This window comes from Dermacentor silvarum, chromosome 1 (genome assembly GCF_013339745.2).
Source record: "Dermacentor silvarum isolate Dsil-2018 chromosome 1, BIME_Dsil_1.4, whole genome shotgun sequence".
NCBI lineage: Eukaryota > Metazoa > Arthropoda > Arachnida > Ixodida > Ixodidae > Dermacentor > Dermacentor silvarum.
Window position 1 is genome coordinate 423,030,112 of NC_051154.1, and position 23,464 is coordinate 423,053,575.

General features: G+C 45.5%; 2 protein-coding genes across 2 annotated transcripts in view; both read left to right on the plus strand.

The window, feature by feature from the left end:
• Positions 1–7,757, plus strand: part of LOC119437631 (Golgi-associated plant pathogenesis-related protein 1) — a 156,257-nt gene extending 148,500 nt beyond the window's left edge. The window contains exon 6 of the mRNA XM_037704625.2: positions 6,837–7,757. Within this exon, the coding sequence (XP_037560553.1) occupies positions 6,837–7,105 (269 nt within the window). The 3' untranslated portion in view covers positions 7,106–7,757. The remainder of the gene's footprint in view (positions 1–6,836) is intronic.
• An 11,782-nt stretch (positions 7,758–19,539) lies between these two features.
• The window catches only part of LOC119437633 (nose resistant to fluoxetine protein 6), a 61,867-nt gene continuing 57,942 nt past the window's right edge, over positions 19,540–23,464 (plus strand). Inside the window, exon 1 of the mRNA XM_037704626.2 lies at positions 19,540–19,733. The gene's annotated coding sequence lies outside the window, so the exon portion shown is untranslated. The remainder of the gene's footprint in view (positions 19,734–23,464) is intronic.

Below are 23,464 nucleotides of genomic sequence, written 5' to 3' on the forward strand. Positions count from 1 at the left end.
TGAGCGGACGAGAAAAATAAATGCACACTTCAAAGAGACTCTAGAACTGAAAATAATTTTACTATTAAGTGCATCACTCCGCGTGGTCTACAAAATTATGAAAAACATCGACCATTCCTTCTTTCGCTGGTTATGAGTTAAGTTTTCAGTGGCTACCGAGCCACGCGGGTATCACAGGAAATGAGGAGGCAGACAGACTAGCTACTTCATTATGAAGTAGATAATCATACCTAATCTGAATGGATAGTTGGGCTAGTTGCATATTTCACTATATAATGAAGTAGCTAATCTGTCTCCCAGCTCATTTATTGCGGTACCCGCGTGGTTCGGCAGTCGCTGAGAACTTAACTCATAAACAGCGAAAGAAGGAATGGGCAATTTTGTAGGCTGTGGAGTGATGCACGTGATAGAAAAATGCTTTTGATTTCTGCGATCGCTTTGGAGCTTGCACCTATTACTGCAGTGTACGAATTAAGTACCCTGACTGCAGTTATATTTTTCGTATCAGAAGCCATAATTGTTCGTCGGACTTTGCGGCTTCGCACCCTGCGGTACCCGGCTGCAAAAGGACATGTGGTTTAATGAACAGGAAAAGTATTTACTCCTGTTCAGAGTTGACCGATAGGATACGATTCTTACCGAAACAAAACATAGGCCGTCCGTTCTACACGCTCCTACATTATCTACGTTCAGACGTAGCCTGCACGCCTCACTGCATGTGTCGCATCAAAAGAAGAGCGTCTCCAGATTATGGTTTTCGTGACAACGCCGACGTATCAGTTTTTTCTGGGCATGAAAAAAAAAATAGGGGGTTGGGGGGGGGGGGGGGGGGGGGGGCTGTTTGAAGAATCTGGTCGGCACGCGACGTCGTTCTTCTCTTCATCGTTCTGCCATCATACTGATTATGCTGCCGTTGCTTCAGCAGCCTCGACGCACTGTGACAATATTATCAGATAACGCCCTCTAAATGACCAGTAGTAGCTGGTTCGTCTGCAGGATCGTTTGAACACCCTTGATAGACGTCCACTTGCAGTGGACGTCTACCCCTAAGTGACTTTTCATTTGACACTAATCTCATGGACTGTTTATGAGTGACATTATCTGATTTGTCTCCTCCGCACTGTTCTTTCTTCCTTCGTTTTTAACGTCTTCATGTCACTGCCGTGCTGTCCTTTTCACGGTCAGGTTTTATGTGCAGATGTCGAAGCTGCAAAGATGTATACGCGAAGGGGGCTTGTTTGGTCTCCAGCCCCCTTCCTGTACGCTGGGTGACTGTCCCAAGTGCCGGACCGTGCTTCCGGTGCTGGTTATAGTGATATTGGTTGTGTGCTTCGCATGTCTTGTGCGTGTTCATATTTTCTTCTCGATGACGTTGTTTTATTTTCCTTCTTTTTTCTTAGCTGAGTAGCGTATTTAGGATTCTGGGATAGCCAGCCCTAATTTTTAATTTTTTTATACTTACAGTCGAATGTCTCTATAACGGACGCCTCTACAACAAAATGGCCTTCATAACGATTTCGTATGTCCCGGCCGAATCCCTATCTGCCAAGTGTGTTGTGAAACACGTGTGTCGTGACACACACACACAAACACTTACATAGCTTACGTCATGCAGAGCGTCTCATACTTGCCACCATAAACGACCAAGCTACCCATGCGTGCACATGATCGAATGACTCACTCGCTCACTAATTTCCTCCCTCTCTCCCTCTTTGTACCCAGACCATGGTGCCGCGGTCCTTTGGGGTCGTAATGCGAAGGTTACATTATATGACTGTCATTTTAGTAACGTTTCAGTCGCTTTTGTGACGTTTCCAATGAAGGTTGCTCGAAGAGCCAAGACACCCGGTTTATCGGACCATTACTGACTTGTGACCACTTACAAGTTAGTGGTTTCTGGGATAGGAGCCTGCTCTATATATTATCGTATCACCTCACCTTCCACCGGCGGCTACCGTTTGTTTGTTTGTTTGTTTGTTTGTTTGTTTGTTTGTGTGTTTGTTTGTTTGTTTGTTTGTTTGTTTGTTTGTTTGTTTGTTTGTTTGTTTGTCATCTATTTCCGCAGTGAGCAGCAGAAGAATGCCCTTCAGCTCACTGTCATGCCGCTGCATTTGAAACAACGGTCTTTTAAAGCAACCGCCGAGATAGAGCTCAAAGCCTCATCATGCCTTGATTGCCCCGTGCCCTTGTCCAACTGCTCAGAGAAATGACGATCCTTTATTGCGACTCTGCCTATATATCGGCATTTCCGGAACAGCGTTCCATCGAGTAGCGTTTTCCGGCAAGCGCTCTCTTCATCTGTAATGGAATGGCTGGCTGGAGACTCCTATTGCGTCGGCCACTGCTTTGTTTTTCTACGATTGCTAGTGCTCCGGTATATATATATATATATATATATATATATATATATATATATATATATAGCCGCGTAAAAAAGCTGTGCTCCCGTTATGAGCCACTCTATTATGCAGTGACCTAACGCATTTTTTTTTCTCTCTTTTCCTGTTTGGTTTGACGCGCATCAATGTGCAGCACTGGTACCCTATCACAGTACGCGGAGCTTTGATGCTTCTTTCGCAAGCTGGGCGTGATTTCCTTGGATGGTATCAGAATAAACGATTCCAGAGCAATTGTACGAGTGCTAGACGGGCTGCATGTACCTTACTTTACTTATTATATTACGCATTGGTGAGACATGATATGACGTCATTTAAGCTACAGGGAAGGAAATAAATTCTGGGGTCTTACGTGCCAAAAACACGATTTGATTATGAAGCACGCCGTAGTGGGGGAATCCGGATTAATTTTGACCACCAGGAGGACCTTTAACGTGCCCCCAATGCACAGGGGACACGGGCGTTCTTGTAAATGGTGTCCCAAAATTCACGCAAGATTTGAATCTTGCGCCGTTCTGGCGTCACAACGTCGGCAGCTCGTTAAAGTGTTGCCAACGAAAAAAAAACAAAAAGGACAGCGTGACAGCTGACAGTTCAGGGTTATTAAAAATGATGCGCTACACGAAAGAACAACGCATTCGTATTGTTGAGCAATATTTGAAAATAGTGAAGGTTTGGCACCTACAGTTCGCAATTTTCGTACAAAATATCGTCAGAATAGTGGTTTAACTTGATCAACTGCGAAGAGATTGGGGTTTTTGAAGTCTAAGGTTTATACCAACAAACCCACGACCACCCACGCATCGAAGGAGGAAATTGAGTGCTGTGTCAACGAAATTCAGCCACACTTATGCAAAACGGTCATGGAAGTTTCAACAAAAGAGTGCGTATGTGCCAGCGAAGCCGTGGAGGCCATTTACCCGATATACTATTCCATACACGACCCTATACTGTATACTTTAGGAATCAATAACAATTTGCAAGTTCTAATTATAAACCTGTGTTTTATATCCAAAATTACTTCTTGCGTGATTTTTGGGAGACCTTTTATTTCGCCCCCATCGAAAAGTGGCCGCCGCGGCCGTGATTTGATCCCGCGACCTCGAGCTTAGCAGCGCAATACCACAGCCACTAAGCCACCGCGGCGGGTATACAGAGAAGGAAAGAAATCTGAGATATACTCGGATAAATAAAATAGAAACACGGATTAATTGACGAAGGTGCGAAGTTCTGCCGAAGAGAGAGAAATATTCCAACGAGAGAGCTGGAAACGTTATCCTAGAGCCCAACGCCTGGCGTGCTACTGCGGAAGATTACGGGGAGAAATATGAAGTAGACAACAAATTAATAACTAGGAAATAAATAAAATGCGTAAATTAAATAATGAGAAATAACAATTGAAATATAAAAAAAGAACGTGGACAGTAAGAAATTGCCGTCGTCCTTTCTCTCTTTCACACATACGTGTGTGTGTGAAAGGGGTTGTGGGGGAGGGGGGTATTGTAAATAATGCGCATAAGCATGAGTGCAATGCGCCTGCTTAAACATGTATTTACTAGAATGTGCGAAAGCCTGCCACGCTTAAACCTCAATTTTGTAGTAGCGTGCGTCATGTACGCGCACTGTGTACGCCGCAGTATGTATCGATTGGGTGCACATAAGCTTGTCTCGTTAATGCTTCAAATAAGTATCCTATAGTGCCATATAGACAGCAAGCAGGCCAAAGGATTGTACCTCAGGTCAACATATCTGCCATTTCTTAAATAAATGTCCTCTCTCTATCTCTCTCTCTTGTAATGTGCACATGTTCGACACCCGACAACGCATATTAGCTCAATTATCACGCAGACAGTCTGGAAAAAAATTATAGCTAAACGTAGCCAGACAAACAAAACCCCCTTGCCCTGTCACCCACTTTTCCCTTCGTGTCGCTCGCCTCCTACTTCCCGCTTTTTTAAACAGAACATAACAATCTGGCGAGTGACACTTTAATGCTGCGAACGCTTGCGAAAATTTATCATACCTTCCATATGTACCTATTCGCTCAAGAAATAAAACTAACGGCCATGCTTTCCCTTAATCTTTTAAACATACTTTTATTTCTTCTTTTACTTTTGCGAGGCGGACTACCGTATGATGCATTCGTTGCTTGATATATGAACAGTTTCTTTTGTTATGACCGTTTTGTTTTCGTAATAGCACCCGACTCTTATTGGTATATTCCCCACAGTGCGTTTGTGCCAATTTTTGAGGAAATCGTCATCATCATCATCTCGACGCTGGCCAAGCAGGAGGTGCTATCCTGGACAGTGCTAAATTCCGCCATGATGTTATTGAATTCGACATCTTGTCACTTCTGATTGTCCCACGAGACCGCTATAGGACCTGCCTAATGCACTTGAAACGCCAACGTTGCGCGAACTTGACAATGGTGACAATAACACCCAGGGTGTCTCTTTTCCGCCACCAAATTAGTACCTCGCGAAAGTCATCGATTTCCGATTATAATAAATACCATTCACATAATAAAATCAAGTGACAGTTTTACAGAAAAGAAATTCGTTGCCAATGGCTTGCGTCGGAGATACCGTTCAGATAATAAGGTGCAAATATAGCGCAGTGGTTCAGTAATAGTCGTCAGCGAGAATTAAGTCAGTCATGCGATCTGTAGAGCTCTCTTTCTTCTTTCTTTTTTTTTTGCATAAACGGTGTTTTTTACGAATCAATGGACGACAAGGTTGCCTCAGCTACATATCAATGTGTCTGCATATTCGATATGTACGCAAATGTGGAGTTATGCTTGGTGCATAAGCGTCTCGCCCATATTGCTATGCGCGTTCCCTTTCTACGCTGCTGCTCCGACTGCTCACGCGTACATCGCTGCATCGAGATTTACTGTGGGGCGATTTATTCGGTTCCACGAAAAAAAAATCACAAGTAATTAGTATCTCAACAATCTCTGATGTTTTCTTTAAGAAATGAATTGTAATGCGGTGGCATTTCAAGGCGTCAACATCTCCATTTGCATGTCAATAAAAAAATAGAAGCAGGCAGGAGGGATAAAGTAAAAACTTCTTCATCGCATGTTGGGGGGGGGAGGGGGGGGGGGGGCTAGTTGGTTCAGAATTATGACTAAGCTCTGCAGCACGACTAGACGAGGACATGAAGAGGATACGACAAACGCACAATCCGTACTTTCAACTACACAGTTTGTTTTTGCAAGTACACAATATATATACGCACATCGGCCGAACGGAAATAAATACAAGAATAGCAAATATGCATAGGATGAAATCGTAGAACCGTGCACAAGCACAGAGATATATCGATAAATCGTGAAATTTCTTTTTCTTATAGCTTCCCAAAAGTCACACAAATGCACTCATCTTTCTTTCTTCTTTTTTTGCGATTTCATAAGCTTCAATAATTTTTCTTGTAATCTTATCTCGGGCCCGATGCAAAGTGCAGGTATCTTCAAAGAGAGGGATGCAGCCGCACTTCAGTCAATGCATGCCTTAATATCGAGAAATAGTATTTGTAAGATTACAATGACGCTCGTTTAACCTTGAAAAAAAAACACAAATGCCTATCTAACTGATGTACGCTCTCTTGCCCGGTAAATGTATGGAGTAAACAACATTTCGAATACAATCTACAAATTTAAGGCAGGAAATCGGTGCTCTTTTTTTTTTTTTTTTTTTTTTTGTCGCACTCAATCATCTTGCACAGCTTCAGCAAGCATTCCGGGGCAGAAAAAACGACGTCCACTCCGGCCTTTATCTCTATCCTTTCAGATTATGGGAAATGCTGTGTATGTAAGGCACAACCGCAACCTTCTTCAGCCTTGCAGTGCTACTGCTTTCACTCGATGTGGTCCTGTAACTGTCGCCACCTGCAGCGCCAACCAGACACTTGGCCTGGCCGCACGAACTGGTTCGAACCTTCTAGTGCTGCAGGCCTTCAACAGTGAATTACCGAGAAAAGATTGTATTGCTGAGAGTTTTACAGGTTTCAAATGTGCAGAGGTGAAAGGAACCACTGGCTTATCGCCTCTCCGCTCAGAGCTCCAGCAATGATACCGAACCGAAAATTACAGACCTAAATCTAAATACCCGATGAAATTGCCCAACGGGCACTTCATTGTTCAATCCCATGAAGTTGACCTTCCTTGGCGCTCGTCAAATCGCGCTGCAGATTTTTAATCACGAAGTAACAGAAGCTGCAGCACTGGCGAGTGATGGTGTGCGAGATAACAAAAGTCCTAAAGAGCAAGAATAGAAGCAGGTGGGGACGGGTTTCCTTCGAAGGAGTGTGGGTGCATTTTGTCTCGGCACTTCTGCCCTACTAGGGTGGTGTGTGTGACGTGGTTTTTAAAGGTCATCGGGGTACACATTACACACTGCAATCACTGTGCTCCTTTTGCGCGCTCTATACACGCAGGTCACTTTAGCCAGATGGTGTGGCGCAGCAGTACCACTTTCGGCGTAGGCAAGGCCCGCACGCGCTCGGGCAAGATCATCGTGGTCGCCATGTACAAGCCGGCCGGCAACGTCCTGGGCGAGTTCCACCACAACGTGCTGCCCCAGCCGCCCGCCGACGAAGACGAAGGGAGCCTTTCGCCGCAGCTGAGCGACGTCGCCGCCGCAGCCTCCGCCGTCGCCGCCGCCGCTTCGTCTCCGTCGTCGTCTTCGTCTCAGTCCCCCCGATGAGCCTCGTTTACCCTTGCGGAACCGTCGGCGGCCACCACCGCAATAAGTCGTCCGCGGTGTCGAGGTTCAACTGAGACACCTCATACATAGAGTTTCCCTATACGAAAAACTACCGGAGGGAATTCCTACGGGAGCAGGCGGGAGTATGACTGTTCAGCCAGTATACGGGAAATGATGGGTATACATGGATTTGCCTAAACTTCGTCTCTCTGGCTATAAATGGCTTTGCGACTTTGGGAATAAAGTATTGCGTCAAAAATGAAATAAGTCACAATGATTACGCATGGGCGCAGAGTCTATAATTGCCTTCGTGCGTTTAGAAGAGCATGATTTGCTTGGAAATTTATAAATGCAAAGCGCGATACATAACCCGACAATAACGTCGGAAGTCACAAGCCGGAAGATAAGACAAATCCACGCCCTAACCACCATTCCCACGGTATAGCTGAGCGATCGCAGCGCCTCAGTTTCCTCTAGTAATTTTTGCGGGAAACACCACACGACTCCATCATGAGCTTCGCGAAAGCGCCGTGCCGCCCAGTTCTCTGCACGCTGGGTGGACTGTGTACATACTATATGGCGTTGCTTGGAGCACGTTCCTCGCGGTTTTATCGTCGCTACCGAAGCTGCGTCAGCGCGTGCGCTATTATAACAGTGTGCGTATTTGCGCACTTGAGAAAAAAGGCTGAGGTGGCTTCCCGCTGTAGCTTCAAATGCGTTCGCTATACCGCGTGTGCGCTGGCTGCCTCTGAGCCAGGCCTTGTTCCTGCGCGTTGCACTGACGGAATTCTAGGAATCACATTCTAGTCAATACCTGATCCCTACAGAATTTCCGCCTATCGCTTACGCAGTAATTCCGGGCAGCGTATATAACAGCCGTCGCCGCGTAATGTGAAGGAAAAGAGCAGAAACGAACATTCGCTTCTTGAGGGCCCGAACAGTTGCTGTGATACATCTGCAATCACACACCATATAGCGACTACATCTGCCACTACTTGAGAACGTTCACTTTAGATCGACGCCTATTCTATTTTCATTGAGGTTATATTTCTTCCCGCACTCCACACGCTAATGTAACTTGCGATACATTATGTTCACATTTACTGAATGAGCAACAGCTAGTCCCGTTCGTATGGAAATACTATGAGTAGGAAGTATACCATGAGTAGAAATGTAACGGAGTGAACGTGAGTACGGAGAGAGCAAAAAAAAAAAAAAAAGGCACCTTTCCACCCTCAGGTCTTAATTGTTCCATCACCTTCACTTCTCTGTTTCTCGTCTTCTTCTCTCTGACCTATACTGAAAACAATTCTGAACGTTTGGGACATTATCTCATTGTCTAAACATTTTGGTACATAGCGATGGCAGTCAGAAAAGGCGCTGAACTATCCTTAGTGTATTATGATGCGCTTTACAGCTATAGTTGTGGAAAACGTAACTCCCCCCCCCCCCCTTTGGCTCTGTAAAAAAAAAAAAAACTATACTCATTCCAACCCACTTTTTATACCGGTTATAGAATATACAGGATAGAAGAATGAAAAGCCGCGGAACCGTCAGCTTTAGTGTGTTCTATGGTAAAACAACCCGCTTTTCGATTACGGTCCCAGGCCACGTTATCCGTTATAAGAATGGATGTGGCTGCTGTGAGAAAATTTAGAGATCAAAAAGCTGCGCGAGATGTTGGTGAAAGCGCGAGCCTCATAAATGACAACTTTGACGACGACACAGTAGTGCGGGCCTGTCCAGGTTGTGTTTTCGCAGGAGGCGGCGTAGAGATTACTGAGTCTCTACGAAGCTTCGTTTTCGCGAAGTACTTGTCGCTATGCTATGTGGAGCACTTAGATACTCTATAGAAAAGTGACAGCAAGCTTCGCGTGAGGCAAGCAACGCTGACAGATAATGCTATCTCTGAAACAGTGAAAGTGCCAGACTTTCCTTTAGATTAAAATGTTTAAATAATTCTCCTTAATTTCTTGCGCGCTTCCAGGTCATATTAATTATCTGTCATAAGAGTGTATTATCCTTGGCAGCATAAATATTATTATAACTGGGTTAAACTGTACTTGCAAGAAAAAAAAAGAGCTGCGTATACATCATGAAATTGCGAGGCTGCTGCGGCCTTTTGCAGGCGCGCTGTTTTTGGACAACGCGCAAAATTTCGCAAAATTTGCAGGAATGATGGAAAAGTCACCGCGAAGGCTCGTTGTTCTCGGCAGCAGTTTTTCAAAAGATGAGATGTTTGTCACGAAATGAAAGCACGCGCTATCGGAACTTCTTTCCAGGCCTTGGTTCGGCCTCTGAATCTTTCCAATGTAGTTGCCACGGTTACTTCTTGCGCAAGATCAACACAGGCCTACACTCACACACTCCAAAGGTGCGCAATCACTTGACGTTATGTATGCCTGCAATTACCCTCAGCTCGTGGAGACCATCATACACGCATGATATATCAGTTGATAACAGTGCTCTCAACTGCCTCATTCATTTCTTTATTTATTCCACGGGAAAGAATAAATATTGAACAGGATTTAGAACAGAAATTGTAACGAAAAGCTCTTTCTCAGCGCGCCTCTTTAGGCGGCCGCGAGAAAGCACTTGTGCTAAATGCGCAATATTCGCTGCTGCTTATTGATGTCTATTGTGGCCGTTTGGGCGTGCACTGATACTTTGTCTCAGAAGAACACTGAAGCAGGAACGATAAGAGCAGTAGGCAAAATTTTGAATTTTCTGTTTGCGCCATCTCCGTGTACCAACCTAGTCTGTATTGCCGCAAGCTTCCCGAGCTCTTAACTACAAACTTCGTGAAACATCTGTGCGTTTCGTGAACACTGTGAACGTATACCCGTAGTATAGGCATAATTACTGACACGTGTCGTATTTAGGCCTGGTTAATAATGGTCACTCTCTTACATTTCTCTACGTCTTCTTCTTCTTCTTCTTCTTCTTCTTCTTCTTCTTCTTCTTCTTCTTCTTCTTCTTCTTCTTCTTCTTCTTCTTCTTCTTCTTCACTTGAGCTGAATACAGCATACGGAGTCATTCCTTTCTTTATTTATTGCGCGGAAAAGAATAAATATTGAACGGAAGAACAGAAATTGGAACGAAAAACTACAGTAAGTGTTGCGGTTGAGCTGGTATCCCAAAGGGTAAGCTTTGTTCCTGTGTAGCTGTGTGCGTTTTCTCTCTTCCTTCTTTTTTATTTTTATTTCTTTCGCGGGAGCTTTGAGCTGTTATTGCGAGGACTATGGTGTTCGAAAAGCGTAGACCGGGACGACAGGAAGCAGTAGTTTCTCCATAAGAGCGAGTGTGCAGGAAACCCCCTTCATGATCGAGAAATTATGACAAAGACAGCGGGAGGTGGGAGAACGCGAGTGAGGCAGATTCAAACCCCGCAATTCTCGAACAGTTTTCTCTCAGTCTTAGCTACACTGAAATTGGACTCTTATCTCTCCAAGAAGGTGGGAAAAAACACTTTAAAAAAAGACATTTATAATACATGGGTCAGAGTAACGGAGTACTTTAGCGATTCCAAGGCCTACCCCGAATGATAGCCTCGAGCGAGTACGTGCCATTTCAAGCGGTCAACAAAAAGCAACAACTACGACAACAACAGTCGTTTCTCTGTCGAGATTGCGTTCAAGGTTTGATTGAACGACTGCGGCCCCTTGCTCGTCTGCGAGCTACAACCTCGAAGGGCAGGTACAGCACACTATACGCGACGCGGCATTGTCCTCGACACACATCAACTGGCACCGTCCGCACCAATGGCACGCTGTAACGGATAAATCGTGCACGGGTGCAAGGTGAGCGCATCAGAAACGCATTTCCTCGTCTCCCCGTCCGCCGCGTCCGGTGCGGTGACGTGCGCAATTGGGAACGCCTTTGCCCCGAGCTCTACGCGCCCGTGACGCACTGCCAGCGTTTTCTGCCAGCTTGTCCCGCGAGGTTGGGACGTCAAGTATTAATGCCATCCACACCCACAGTAATCTCGCGCTTGAGTCGCAGAAAAAAAAAAAAGGCAGTCCCTTAAGAATGATTTCCATTTAGATTGCTTTTCTTTTCGCGTTTTCGTCGCGTCTGGTATTGTTTTGCGCCGAAAAAAATGTTAAAACGCGATATGTTTACGTGTGCGGGGCAGAGCAGCAGCTGGCTGCGAAATCTTAAATGCAACGGGTCCGCGACCGGAAAAAAAAAAATCGCTTGGCAAAAGACGAGGAAACGTGACCGAGCAGCCATTTTCTTCTACGCTGCGCCTGGAAATGCAGCGTTGGTCGATGCATTTGTACATTGTGAATATATATATATGAAAAACAAAACTGGAAAAAGTATGGCATTTTTTAACAAGCTTTTTCTGTTTTCTTCTGTTTTCTGTTTCACTTTTTTTTTGTAGTTTCACTAACATTTCCTTTTCATGACTTTTCCCGTCTTTTTACAGGAAAAAAAAGTTTTACATTAGTATACTTCCTTATGGGATTATGTTTTACTCTTCATATGACTGCAGCTTTCACGGAGTACGAAAACAGTCAAATGCGGGGATGCGGTTGTAACATATTATGCAGATACAGATAAGCATGCTTCGTAGAACTTACGAGGTGTCACAAGACACCCGGCGACAAGACGCCCGGCACTACGCGAACATCTCCGAGCATGAACTTTGGCAGTATATACATGTATATAGCCATGACCTGAGTGGCATGACTCGTCAGGAGAGGAGCTCTATCTTTTTTCCCCCATAAATTAAGGTCATTTGGCTCGCCCACGTGAGATCTGCCTATACTTACGTGGCTGGTCAAGTTGCAGGCAAAGTTCGTTCGTGGATAGCAAAGAGACGAACAAATCTTATTTCGCTCACAGTACCGATGAGAAAGTTTTCGCTTTACCCTAGAGGGACCAGTTCTGTTAAAATCGAGAAAAACTGTATTTTTTTTTTGCAACTTCAACTTTATTTATTCATCTCGTATACACTAGAAACATCCTCCGGGGCTAAAAGCTGCCATAAGCAGCTTGACTGGACCCAGGAGTCGTGGTACATGACAACGCGATAACAGCTAGTACTTTGTAGCGTACATAATTAACACTAAACAAACTAAAACACTTCAAAACGTACTAAAACAACGACTAAAGATTTAAAAAAGATAAATTTTAGCATTTTCCATATACAAGCGTCTTGACAGGATAACTGCATGACGTGCAATACAGAAACGAATATTCAAGCATATCTGATACTCTCGGCGTAAACAGCGAAAAATTATTTTCCAATAACAGAATCTGTTTTTTTAATAAATTTCGTGTGGTAAAGATATAATTTTTTCATAGTCTTTTTCTTTTCACACGTTCGTTGTTTTTTTTTAGGTTCTTTTTTTAACAGTGCAGGCATCCCCGGCGTACTTGTTACACGAGACCACGTTTTGCTCCAAGTACACCGTTCATGCTTTTCTTTTTTTTTTTTTTTTTTTGACACCTTATTTCTAAATAGCGTCCGTGGTTTTCAAACTGTGGCGTTTACCGGGGAAGCGGAAACGCTACTGGGCATCAGACTAGCTCAATTTCAGCTACCCAATTAAGCCGGACATATATACGTAGTTGTCCCTAACGCTGGAACCTACTTCGGACGGACTGAGCGGTTTGGTTGACTGGCGGATAAAGATGGAGACCTCGAAAGAGCCTTCGCTTCGTGGTACCCCATTTTCTCTTCCGAGCCAGCACGAGGCGGCAGAGGAGGCGTATAAACGGGTGGGGAAGTGTCACTGAACTTTCCAGCCGTAGCAACAGGCATCCCGACAAAGCCTAGAGTCGGCAGAGAGGGGGAGTGCGAGGCGGGAAGGTCGTCTTTTTGTACCCCCCTTTCCCTCCTCTCCTCTCCGACGTCACTGTTTCCCAATGCCTTTACCGCAACAAGCGTGTACACACCCTCGCGTATTTCGAAAACGTAGCGAACCCTCCGATTTAGGGAACCACTCCACGCTCTCGAGTCATGTTCAGCTCAGGCAGCGCCGACCAGTAAAGGGAGTGATGTGAAAAGACTGCCGTCAGAACAAAAGGGAATCGGCGTGAAAAATGCACGAGAATGCAAGCCTCCCGGGCGCTGTCGCTGAAGTTTTGCAGTCGCTTGTGACTGTGCGATCCCTGCGAGAACCCGGAACTGTGGCAGTGTTACAGCGTGCCCCCGTAGAAGACCTTGCGCGATAAAAAAAAATAATAAATAAATTCTCAGTAAGTCATTTCGAACAATGTCCCCTAATGCCCGGAATTTATTTATCTCTCTCTCTCTCTCTTCCTTAAAGGTGTCTTGATCAGTGATGGGGTCAGTGATGTACGTACAGGTGCTCCCGCTCCTCAGGCACGTATCTCCTGGGGTTCCTCGAGTGTTCCGGCCCACTCAGCACTTTTTTTTTCTTTTTTTCACATTTCTTCGCTCAGATCAGACTTTTCGGGCACTGCACGGTCTATACTGCTAAGCGAAACGGAGAGAGTAATAAAATGGAGCGTCGAAACGAACCTCTTTCAGTGCCAATTTTCAAGCACAGAGAATAAGGGCGCTGTCTTATTTTTATGCTATATAGCCTATCGCCACTGTAATAGTGCCGCCAGTGATCGTATAAATAGCGTACGAGTCGTAAGACATAGCTTTCTATATGACGTCTATGCAATGTATATTTTCACGTATTTCATGTTACTGAGAAAAATTTAGAACATACAAGGTAGAGTACAAAGTCATCTATAACTAAAAGCTATCCGATAGGTGGAAGAATTAGAGCGTAGATGAATTTATGCGAGTTTCTTCATTCTCATTTAATAAAGATAATCCCTTCTACGTGCCAGTATTCGGGAAAATATACTGTTTTTTTTTAATATTTAGTGGAACAAAGCAATTGCTAACTAACGAGTGAAATAAGCAATTGTTGCGCGTTGGTAGTTTATTACTTCCATGAGGCACTTTGCGCAGCTTCGCTTCTTGGGCTCTCGAACAATATGAACTTCGTCATTAAATATGCCTCGACTGAAGCAATGCTCTATAACATAGTTTCCATGGCAGTTAAGTACAGCCTCTCTCTATTTCTTACTTCAATCACACTTCTTCAAGTTCACCTGGAGCCGACAGCGCGATTCCACCTTCGCAGATGCATTTTTTAATTATGAATACAGACAGAAATAACTAGCATGTGACAAATTTCATCGCCCAATTGTGTGTCTTCATTGACAGATTCTTAAATCAAGAACTTTTCATGTGATAGATTCCGACTTTTTTTTTTGGCACAATTGTGTTTTCAAGTACACGTCGTTAAACTTACGGGCGCTCTGAACGAGCGAAGCGCCCCACTACGGCTCTTTTTGATTTGATTGTACCTTGTATTAGCCTCGCTTGTTCCTATACCGAAATGGCTGATTTCTGGCGTCTGATTAAGCGTATCTGGCGTTCGTGACGTATTCCTGCCGCAGACGCGTTAGAATAAATTTTTCAACACCTAAAACTCTCTATACTTTATATGTACACCCAAAGCTTAGTCACTGGGAAATTAATTAGTGAACATTTCATAATTAGTTGATGAATCACCGTCATTTGTCGTGTCGGTTGTGTACGCCTCTATAGCATCACTTGTACTGCAGGCGGATCACGCTATCCGCGCGCGATTTTTTCTTTTTTTTTTCTGTATAAATGAATAAAAAAGAAATCACATCGTGTACGTATTATGGGCATTCGCCGATACCTTTATCTACGTCATGTAATTATGGCAATTAAATGCCTTCGTGCCCTGTCGCCTGCTCTCTGCCTTTCTTATGCAACTGCGATGGAGTGCTCCAACGTGACAGCAACGCGAAAAAAATGAATGCCTTATCTTCTCAGGCAACACAGTATTGTAACTCTGAGGTTCAATAAAGCGAATCGAACTGCAACTCTTCGCCTCTTTATTTTAATCTTTTTTTTTTCACAGAAGATGCGCAATTCTCAGCAACCAAGTATAGTAAAACTTACCGTGGTTCCTCCTACCCCTGTAGGGAGAATAACATTAATATTTATCTGAACACATCTCAAAAACTTATTTCCTTCTATTGGTCCTGAATACGTGATATCAATACCTGCGATGGATTAATTGTCATGCGTGTTCATCAATTGACAGTGCTGTCAAAATGTGGCACTGACAGCGATACAAGGTTTAGCGTTGTTCCATTCCGAGCCTCTACTCTGGGACTAAGCCGCAGGGATGTTTGCTCCGCAGGCCGGAATTTTTTCATGGAGTCCAACTGAATGCCGTGTTAAGTTTTCATATTTCCTTTTTTGGGTGTGCGTGCGTGCGTGCGTGCGTGCGTGCGTGTGTGTGTGTGTGTGTGTGTGTGGTGTGTGTGTGTGTGTGTGTGTGTGTGTGTGTGTGTGTGTGTGTGTGCGTGCGTGCGTGCGCGCGCGCGCGCGCGTGCGTGCGTGCGTGCGTGCGTGTGTGTGTGTGTGTGTGTGTGTGTGTGTGTGTGTGTGTGTGTGTGTGTGTGTGTGTGTGTGTGTGTGTGTGTGTGTGTGTGTGTGTGTGTGTGTGTGTGTGTGTGTGTGGTTATAACTTTAAACAATAGTGGGTATATGTTCCATGAGTTGGATGAGCAACGACAACAACGACGACTCCTCGAGCGGTGTCCAAACAATACGCGGTTGCGACAATTGGCGTGATTCAGCACGCAAGGCAACTTCTGCTGGGTGGAAGGATCAGCACCCTGACAGCTAGGAAACGTCCCTTGCACGCAAGTTCCTAAGGGTGTTCCATTCGAACTGCTGCGGCTAGCGTTCGTGGCCTAATGGTTAGAGTATCGAGCGTCTTTGCCAGAGGTCCTTTTTGTTCGAATCCGGCCGTCGGGCAAATATATATATATCCGGAACAGCAGGACGACGGCGACGCCGATGGCGAAAATTGGCCTGGAGTGTCCATATATACCATTGCTGTCGCAACAAAGATATGATTTGCTTTGCCTTTGGAGAATGCGTGCCCGGCTTGTGGTCACTACAGCGAAACGCTTGAGCGCTTTTGCCGTTAGATGCCAAACTTTCAACAGTTGTCGCTCTGTGTGCAGCTGAGCACGGTTCGGCAACTTGATCCTTCTCGAAGTGCGCTCCGTGATTTCTTATTTCCGAAAGATCGTGCTTCAACTCGATGCGAGGCCTTCACAAAGCTGCACTAAACATTCTTGTCACTTACCGGACGACGACGACTGCCTTGCAGTGCTCTATACGTGTGATGTCGTGGTATACGCCTTCCGCTTCTCTTTCCGTTCCTCTTCTATTTCTCCTCTTCAAGAAAGTGGCCTCCATGGTGTCCCGTTCAGGAGACAATTGCTAGCCCGCGTCTCTTTCTGTGCGGTGCTCATTTAAATATACATGATTAATACATAGGGGTAATTGGGGATCACAGAGAGAGGCCTTCGTCCTGCATTGGACCTAAAATATAGGCTGATGATGATGATGATGATGATTAATACATTCTAATTCTTCATTTTCCGGGTATCGGTCCTTCGCAATCTTCCTTTGTTCCTGCGGCGTCTCCCGTTCCCAATTGTCACTAATTTTTCAGGACTCTCCCGAATTTTGTTAAAGAATTCGGAGTCCCGACTTGGCATATTCAGGACAGCCAAGCTATTGGGGAGTTTGGCGAGACTCAAGAGCCACCTGTAATACAGCAGATGCACAGCAGATGCCTCGAACTCGGTGCAATTTTGCAAGTGTCAATTAAGATACGCTTGGAGATTCAATTTGACTTGTTTTCAGTGCTATACTCAGCGACGTCCCATAGGGGAAGAGCGTTCTCCTTTACAAAAACTAAAGTGTCCGGGGTTGCAGCTAAAGTGCAGTCTGAAATACGAGAACTCCCGCGACTATACAATTACGAGCAGGGCCGTGTGTTTCAAACGCAGTGACACAGACTGGTAGTACACGGAGTTTTAAGTTAGGGTACGTAAGCGGGCTTGCCTACGCAAGAACCCAAACTCTGCTGGGGTCTTGTTATAAACCAATCCTGTTTGCGTCCCCTAATCTAAATCTCTATGTTGCTTCAAGAGCCTTGATGCAGCTCACTCACCATCACCTCGCACGTCCTGACTTTCTTCACACAAAAATTGGCAACTCCCGTTATACGCGGGAGTATTCGTCCCGTTCCCTGATATCCTAAACTGACCGGTCTTCCTCACGATGACGTTGGAAAGGGGATAAGTAGAGAGTTTTAGATTAGGGGGACGCAAGCGTTGGGGCCCGCTAGCGCTTGGGGCCACGGTACTGCACATGCGCGGACCCCTCTGCGCATGCGCAGTACTGTATCCCTTAGCGCTAGGGGGCCCCAACGCTTGCGTCCCCCTAATCTAAAACTCTCTAGTAACAAGAAAAGGTTCAACATGACTTCTTCGTGTTGACCGAGGTGCACGGACGCTGCAAGCTCTGCACAGGTCTCACCTGTGTACCAGCCATCATCGTGCCTGCAGTGATTACATTGAAAAAAAAAAGGAAAGAAAGAAAGAAAAAAAAAGCGCGTGTTCCCGAAGCATTTCGTGCAATACAGCGATTTGTAAGAACTGTGCGTCATGTGATGCAAATAAAACAGAGCGTCGTGACTCATTGTAACGAACTGATTCCATTAAACTATTTTTCTACAACGCCAGACACCTGCAGGTTTGTCCTGCTCAATGTTCCGTCGGCGACTGAACGTTTTTTCGTCACATTCCTCCGGATGCTCGTTCCTCCTTTCCACACGCGGTTATCTCTCGCCTCCGGTACCATGCGCCATGCGTGCGTGCTGGCGCGCCTCGCAGAGTGCAGCCCCAGCCGGTCCCGAAGGGGAGCGCAGTTTCGGGGAGCGCCAAGTAAACGGCCAAACGTGTAACGGCCGTTGTACGGGGACCGTATACTGCACGTGGGGTCCTTCCGAGAAACTGCGCGTTGTTTACTGACTCTTTGGCAGCTGTCCGCGGCAACAACAGGCGCTGCAGCCAACTGCCACAACGGTCAATACATGGTTAACGAAGGCGGCCGGCCAGAGGCAAATGATTTTTACGCAAGAAACGCTTTTCTCATATAGCACGGAGAGGAATATCTCGGGTGCCCTCGTGTCTTTTATTACCCTTTGGCTCGGAGCGCCCTCCAGGGAAAAGGTTCATGTAAGATCAGGCGGGCAGTCCTTAACGGTTGCTTAGTGGTTACCTTCGTGCACGTTGTAAAATAGCGAGTATTGACTGAAATACGAGTGAGTGAACACAGATCATTAATCGTATACATTCTAATGACTCTTGGGTGATTAAATGTTAATGAAGCGTAGTACGTTTCAGGTACTCGACTCGCCAACAGTAGTAGTTCTCCAGTGGGCACTAAGCGCATGCTGGTGTGAACCTGTTTGCTTTACATTGAGATTCTTATGCACAACCACTGCTGGTTTTATTATAAGAAAGCCAGAGCGCACCAAGGTGTCACGACATTTGTTGTCGAAGACTCGGGGCACATTCAAGCCACTTCATAATTCGCTTATATATACATATATATATATATATATATATATATATATATATATATATATTAAAAGCTTTCATACATGTCAACTAGAGAGAGGGAGAGAGTGAACCAACATTTATTTTCAAAACCCATGTCTCCGCCCTAGGGTGAGGGTTGAGAGTCCTCCTCCTCCACGATGGTGGCTCGCGTGGATAGCGAACCAACAGTGCAGAACGTTGATCTGAAAGTTCTTCTGGCGACCAAGTCTTGTTTGAAGAAGGCACAGGGTGTTTTATTTTTATATATCTTTTAAAGCGAATTAATAAGGAAAACTACCAATTCGGCAGCTACTAAAACGAAAGCTTGGTTGCTCGAAAACTTCGCTCGTCGCCTCCCGCAATACGGCGAACGCTCGTTCCCCCAAGGGCACGTCTGGAACCCGATCTGTGCGCACCGCAGAAGGACGGAGCCTCGAAACGGTCCGCTCAACTTCCAAGGATTCCGCGCACCGACAAAGAAAGAAAACAACCCCGGATCTCCCTTCTTCTACGCGGGTCCGCGCGAAGAGCCGCAGCCTCGCAGGAAAGAGACGAAGTGCCGTCGAAGGCGCGCACCCCTCGCCGAAACCACAAGCTTCGAGCCAGCTGCGGAATCGCGAACGTGGAGCGACTGCGTGCCGCCCGCGAGCAAACCAAGCAGCAGACAGACAGACAGTGGTTGGAAGGAATGTCGGCGGCCGGGCATCAGGTTCCCGCCGCAGGTGTATACAAAAGGAAAAGGGAAAGGGGGGGGCTGTAGCTTTCTCCTCTGGCACGTACATACATACGTCTCGGCTGCTGGCGATCAAAGTCTCCGATCACGTGAGTCCCTCGCGCGCGCGCCTGTAGCACGAGCAGCAGCAGCAAGCCCGCGGGCGTGGATTGGTCCGCGCGCCTCTCCCCGGGCGCGCACCCCTCGCCGAACCTGTATGACGAGACGCCCGCGCACCCCCCCACCAGCGGCTTCGTAGAGAAGCGGGCACTTCTTCCAATAAACCCGGTTATTATCCGCCAAGTCTTCGGTCGCACCATCTCCCCGGCCTCCCCTGACTGCGTGCTCGGCGGGCCGGCTACAGAAACGCGCATTCTGCCGATGACAACAGCTCCTCTCTCGCCCCCTCGGATGCCAGCCGCCCGAATGGTAAGCGCGACTCTCCTTTGGCGCCGCCGCGCCCGAGCTGGCTGACCGGAGGCCTGCTCGCGAAAGTGAGACACAGGCCGGTCAGCGAGCAGACGCGCGCCGGCGCATGTCGTTGTGCGATGCCACGCCGATGAACAATAACGGCACGCGGTGAAGCGACCTTTAAGTGCGTGTCGGTCAGGCTCATTTGACACGGCGCGCTGCCTCTCTTTTTTTATTTCGTATTTGAATTTAAACGTTGCCTCTCGCGTCTGCCGCTAGTCGTCCTCGGCTCTCTTCGTCCCGTTCGGCGAAGCGAGCTACGTGCAGGATTGTCCGCGGTGTAGCGTTCCGCGCGCTGTGTGCAACGCGCATCCGTCGAATGCCTTTCTCTCTGTCTCTCTCTCTCTCTCTCTCTCTCTCTCTCTCTTTTCGTTTCCTCTCTCTTTCTTTTTTTTTCTTTTTTTTTGTTTGTATTTTTTTTGCTTTTTTTTAGTGATTATTTCTGTCCGAGCCCCAAGTCATTGTCTGTCCTAATAAAGATTAAACACTGCCTCGTTTTGACAGCGGAGAACTTTCACAAACATTTCCGAGCAAATGACGGTTGCTGCCAGCGTTAACAATCACATTCACCAGAGTTCCCTCGTGAGTTATTGCGATGCTAACAGTTTCTTCACGCGATGGACTTAGCCTTCGGCTGCACTAGACACTGATGATTTTTTTTTTTTTTTTTTTTGTAGTTATCCAGCTCCAAGACCTTAGCCGCGACAAAACAGGAGAACAACGTCGCCGTCTAACAACTTTCAGAGAAAGCCTGAAATGCGCAAAGGTCATCCACCAATCAGTTAACGGAAATCCACCCAGATTGCCCGACATTGCATCAGGCTTGCAGCTTTGTCGCAAGACACGGCTGTGTCACATCGCGTTCGCGGGACCCATCTCATTCGGGGAGGTTATCTGGCATCTTGTCCGGACGTGGCTAGACCGCGACCCTACCTGAGCAATAGAGGCAGGCATTCTTGTTCGGCGGCTTCTTTACTCTATACGGTCCTTTGTCAAACAATATTTAGTGTTTACCAGAGTGCATAAAATTAGGCACCTAACCGGACGCCACGCGAGCGATTGCGTGCTCGTGGAAGATTGGAAACCTTGCTTGCCTGCGAGTTGTCGCAGCGCGTTCTTTCAATGTGATGACACGCAGATAGGACGAATTAGGCGCTGACGTAAACAGCTCATGGATGGCTAAACAGCCTGGCGATTGGCTTTCGCTCGCAACGAGTGGTTAAAGGGCCGCTAAAGAGGAATATGAAATTAAAATGTTTAAGTAACGGACGCCTCTGCAATATAGAAAGACGGTCCGCCCTCACTGTGTTAGGAGGCTTTAAATCAGAGGCAGGTTGCGACGCCGCACTGAAGGTCACGCACGTACACCAGCACGCCGTGGGGCCACGGATTTTGACAGGTTCGGCTCGTGTCTAGTTTAATTGTTTACCGCTGAAGACAGCGCATTCTAAAGGAACGAAAGAATCTACCCTATACGGAGTTTCGAGAATGGTTCTTCGTGCCGAAACGGCCCCAAATTCCAGAAAATGCTATGAAATTCGCGACGATTAAGTCACGTACCGGCGCAGATGGTGTCGGCGCGAAACATAATGAATGTATCTTTAGCCCTAATTCTTTTTCAGTAATAATCATCATTTTTACAACTAATTGAATGAAAATAATAAGAGTTCTGAAAAAATACTTTACCGAGGTATAATCAGATTTAGTGCATATCTCTAATTAGTGTCTCATTAAAACGTGTATTAAAAGAGGCATGAAATCTTTTGGCAACCGTTGAAGAAAACGTTTATTTATTTATTTATTTATTTATTTATTTATTTATTTATTTATTTATTTATTTATTTATTATTTACTTATTTGTTTGTTTGTTTGTTTGTTTGTTTGTTTGTTTGTTTGTTTGTTTGTTTGTTTGTTTGTTGAAGGATTTATTAATTAAGCGAGTGTGTGATCAGTGATTCGATCGAGCCTTGAAATGAGCTTTGGAATGTGAACATATCAACCAGTCAGTCAATCACGAAGTGTTTGCACAATACGAAATAGAGGGCAACTGCGGTAATGAAATCCTACATGAGAGCACCAACGTGGTTGAATCAACAAGTCGCTGACTGTAGACGCGCAGCCGTTGTTCGTCAACGTCGCTCTCGAGGGTAGAGAAATCCCACGTAAAAGTGACGAACAAACAAAACAAAAAAAACTTTCCATTCTTCCCGTCTGAATATCTTCAAACAATTTAGTACCTGTGCCACGAGCGTTAAATAGATACTTAAGAGAACCGCAAAATGAGATTAAACTGTCAAAGTATCATTTCAGAACATTAGTTCTTTTCCTTTGTCGCATGAACTAAGGGAGAAAGCGAAGGCCAGTCTTGCATTTCCCAAATGTCGCGGTCATACCGCTACAGCGCCGCTAAGTCATGAATTTCTAAGTAGCTTCTCGCAGGAAGTTAGGTGATCGGAATAACGAAGCAAGGCGGTGTGTCATGATTCATCTACCACTGAGGTGCCGAAACCGAAACTTGTTCATTCAAACGAGTAATATAGTAAAATATTTTCAATGCTCCGACGCTTACCGGTATTTTTTCTATAGAGTTTACAAAGTTTGGAGTTCTTTCTTTCTTTTTCTTTTTTTTTTGAATACATGATATTTAGAAGATGTTGGTGACTTTAGGCGGCACCGGCTATACTTCTTTGCTCATATAAGTATAATCCCTTCAGTCACATTAAGCCTTCAATAACCGCGAACACATTTGTGTACGTGGCTTATTTTTGCAGTGGTGGCAAGGAATGGACCACAAAAAGTAATCTTAGGGTAAATTAAACGTTCTGCTTACCTCAAGCACCTTCATTTTACTTATGAGGGAAATCTATCGCGACCGAAGATAGCTTTGTAGAAGGCACTGCAGTATTTGACGGGAGGTGTGACGTGGGACGTTTCTGTATCAATTGTCGAAATATTTTCTTTTTCTTTCTAGTGAAGCTTGCAACCAATAATTAACTTGTGCAGGTAATTCACGCTAGTGACTCAGTTCTTTTTTATGAAGAAACGTAATGTTGCCGAGTGCACAATAATCACTCTGTAATTATATAATGGTGGCTCATCATAAAATGCAGAAAGGGTCATCCTACCACCTTGGCATAAAATTATGTCAATTGCATACATTTATTGACAGTCGATCCTAAGTCGTAACTGAAGGGGATAAACTAAATATGACATAACAAGCCGGCACGGAACAAAATAAAGGTAACAAGAATTTTTAAAAAGTCAGGCAATCAGGTGACATAAATGCACTGAAACAATTTACCACACAGATCACATGAAAAACATGTTTGAACATAAAGTCACCTCACGTAAGTGTAGAAGAGAGAACTCACAACACTTTACAACGGAAAGTCGGCTCCTCATATACAATAAATCCGAGTTATGTCGTCTAAGAGAGCCTACAACGTGAAGTCAGCTGAATACTGAATACAGAAAACACAAAGTCCGGTAACGCATGGAAACGGCGAGTTGAAGATTTCCTGTCAACCCCCCCCCCCCCCCCTTTTCTTTTTTTTTAAGGCGACCGCCGTCCCAAGTAATTCCTGCCTCAGGGCGACAAACGGGGTGCGCTGTGATAAGAATGTTCGTTACGGGCCGGATCACCTGCCGTATCAGACTGCTGGTAAGGATTCCCTTCCTGGTTAACCGCT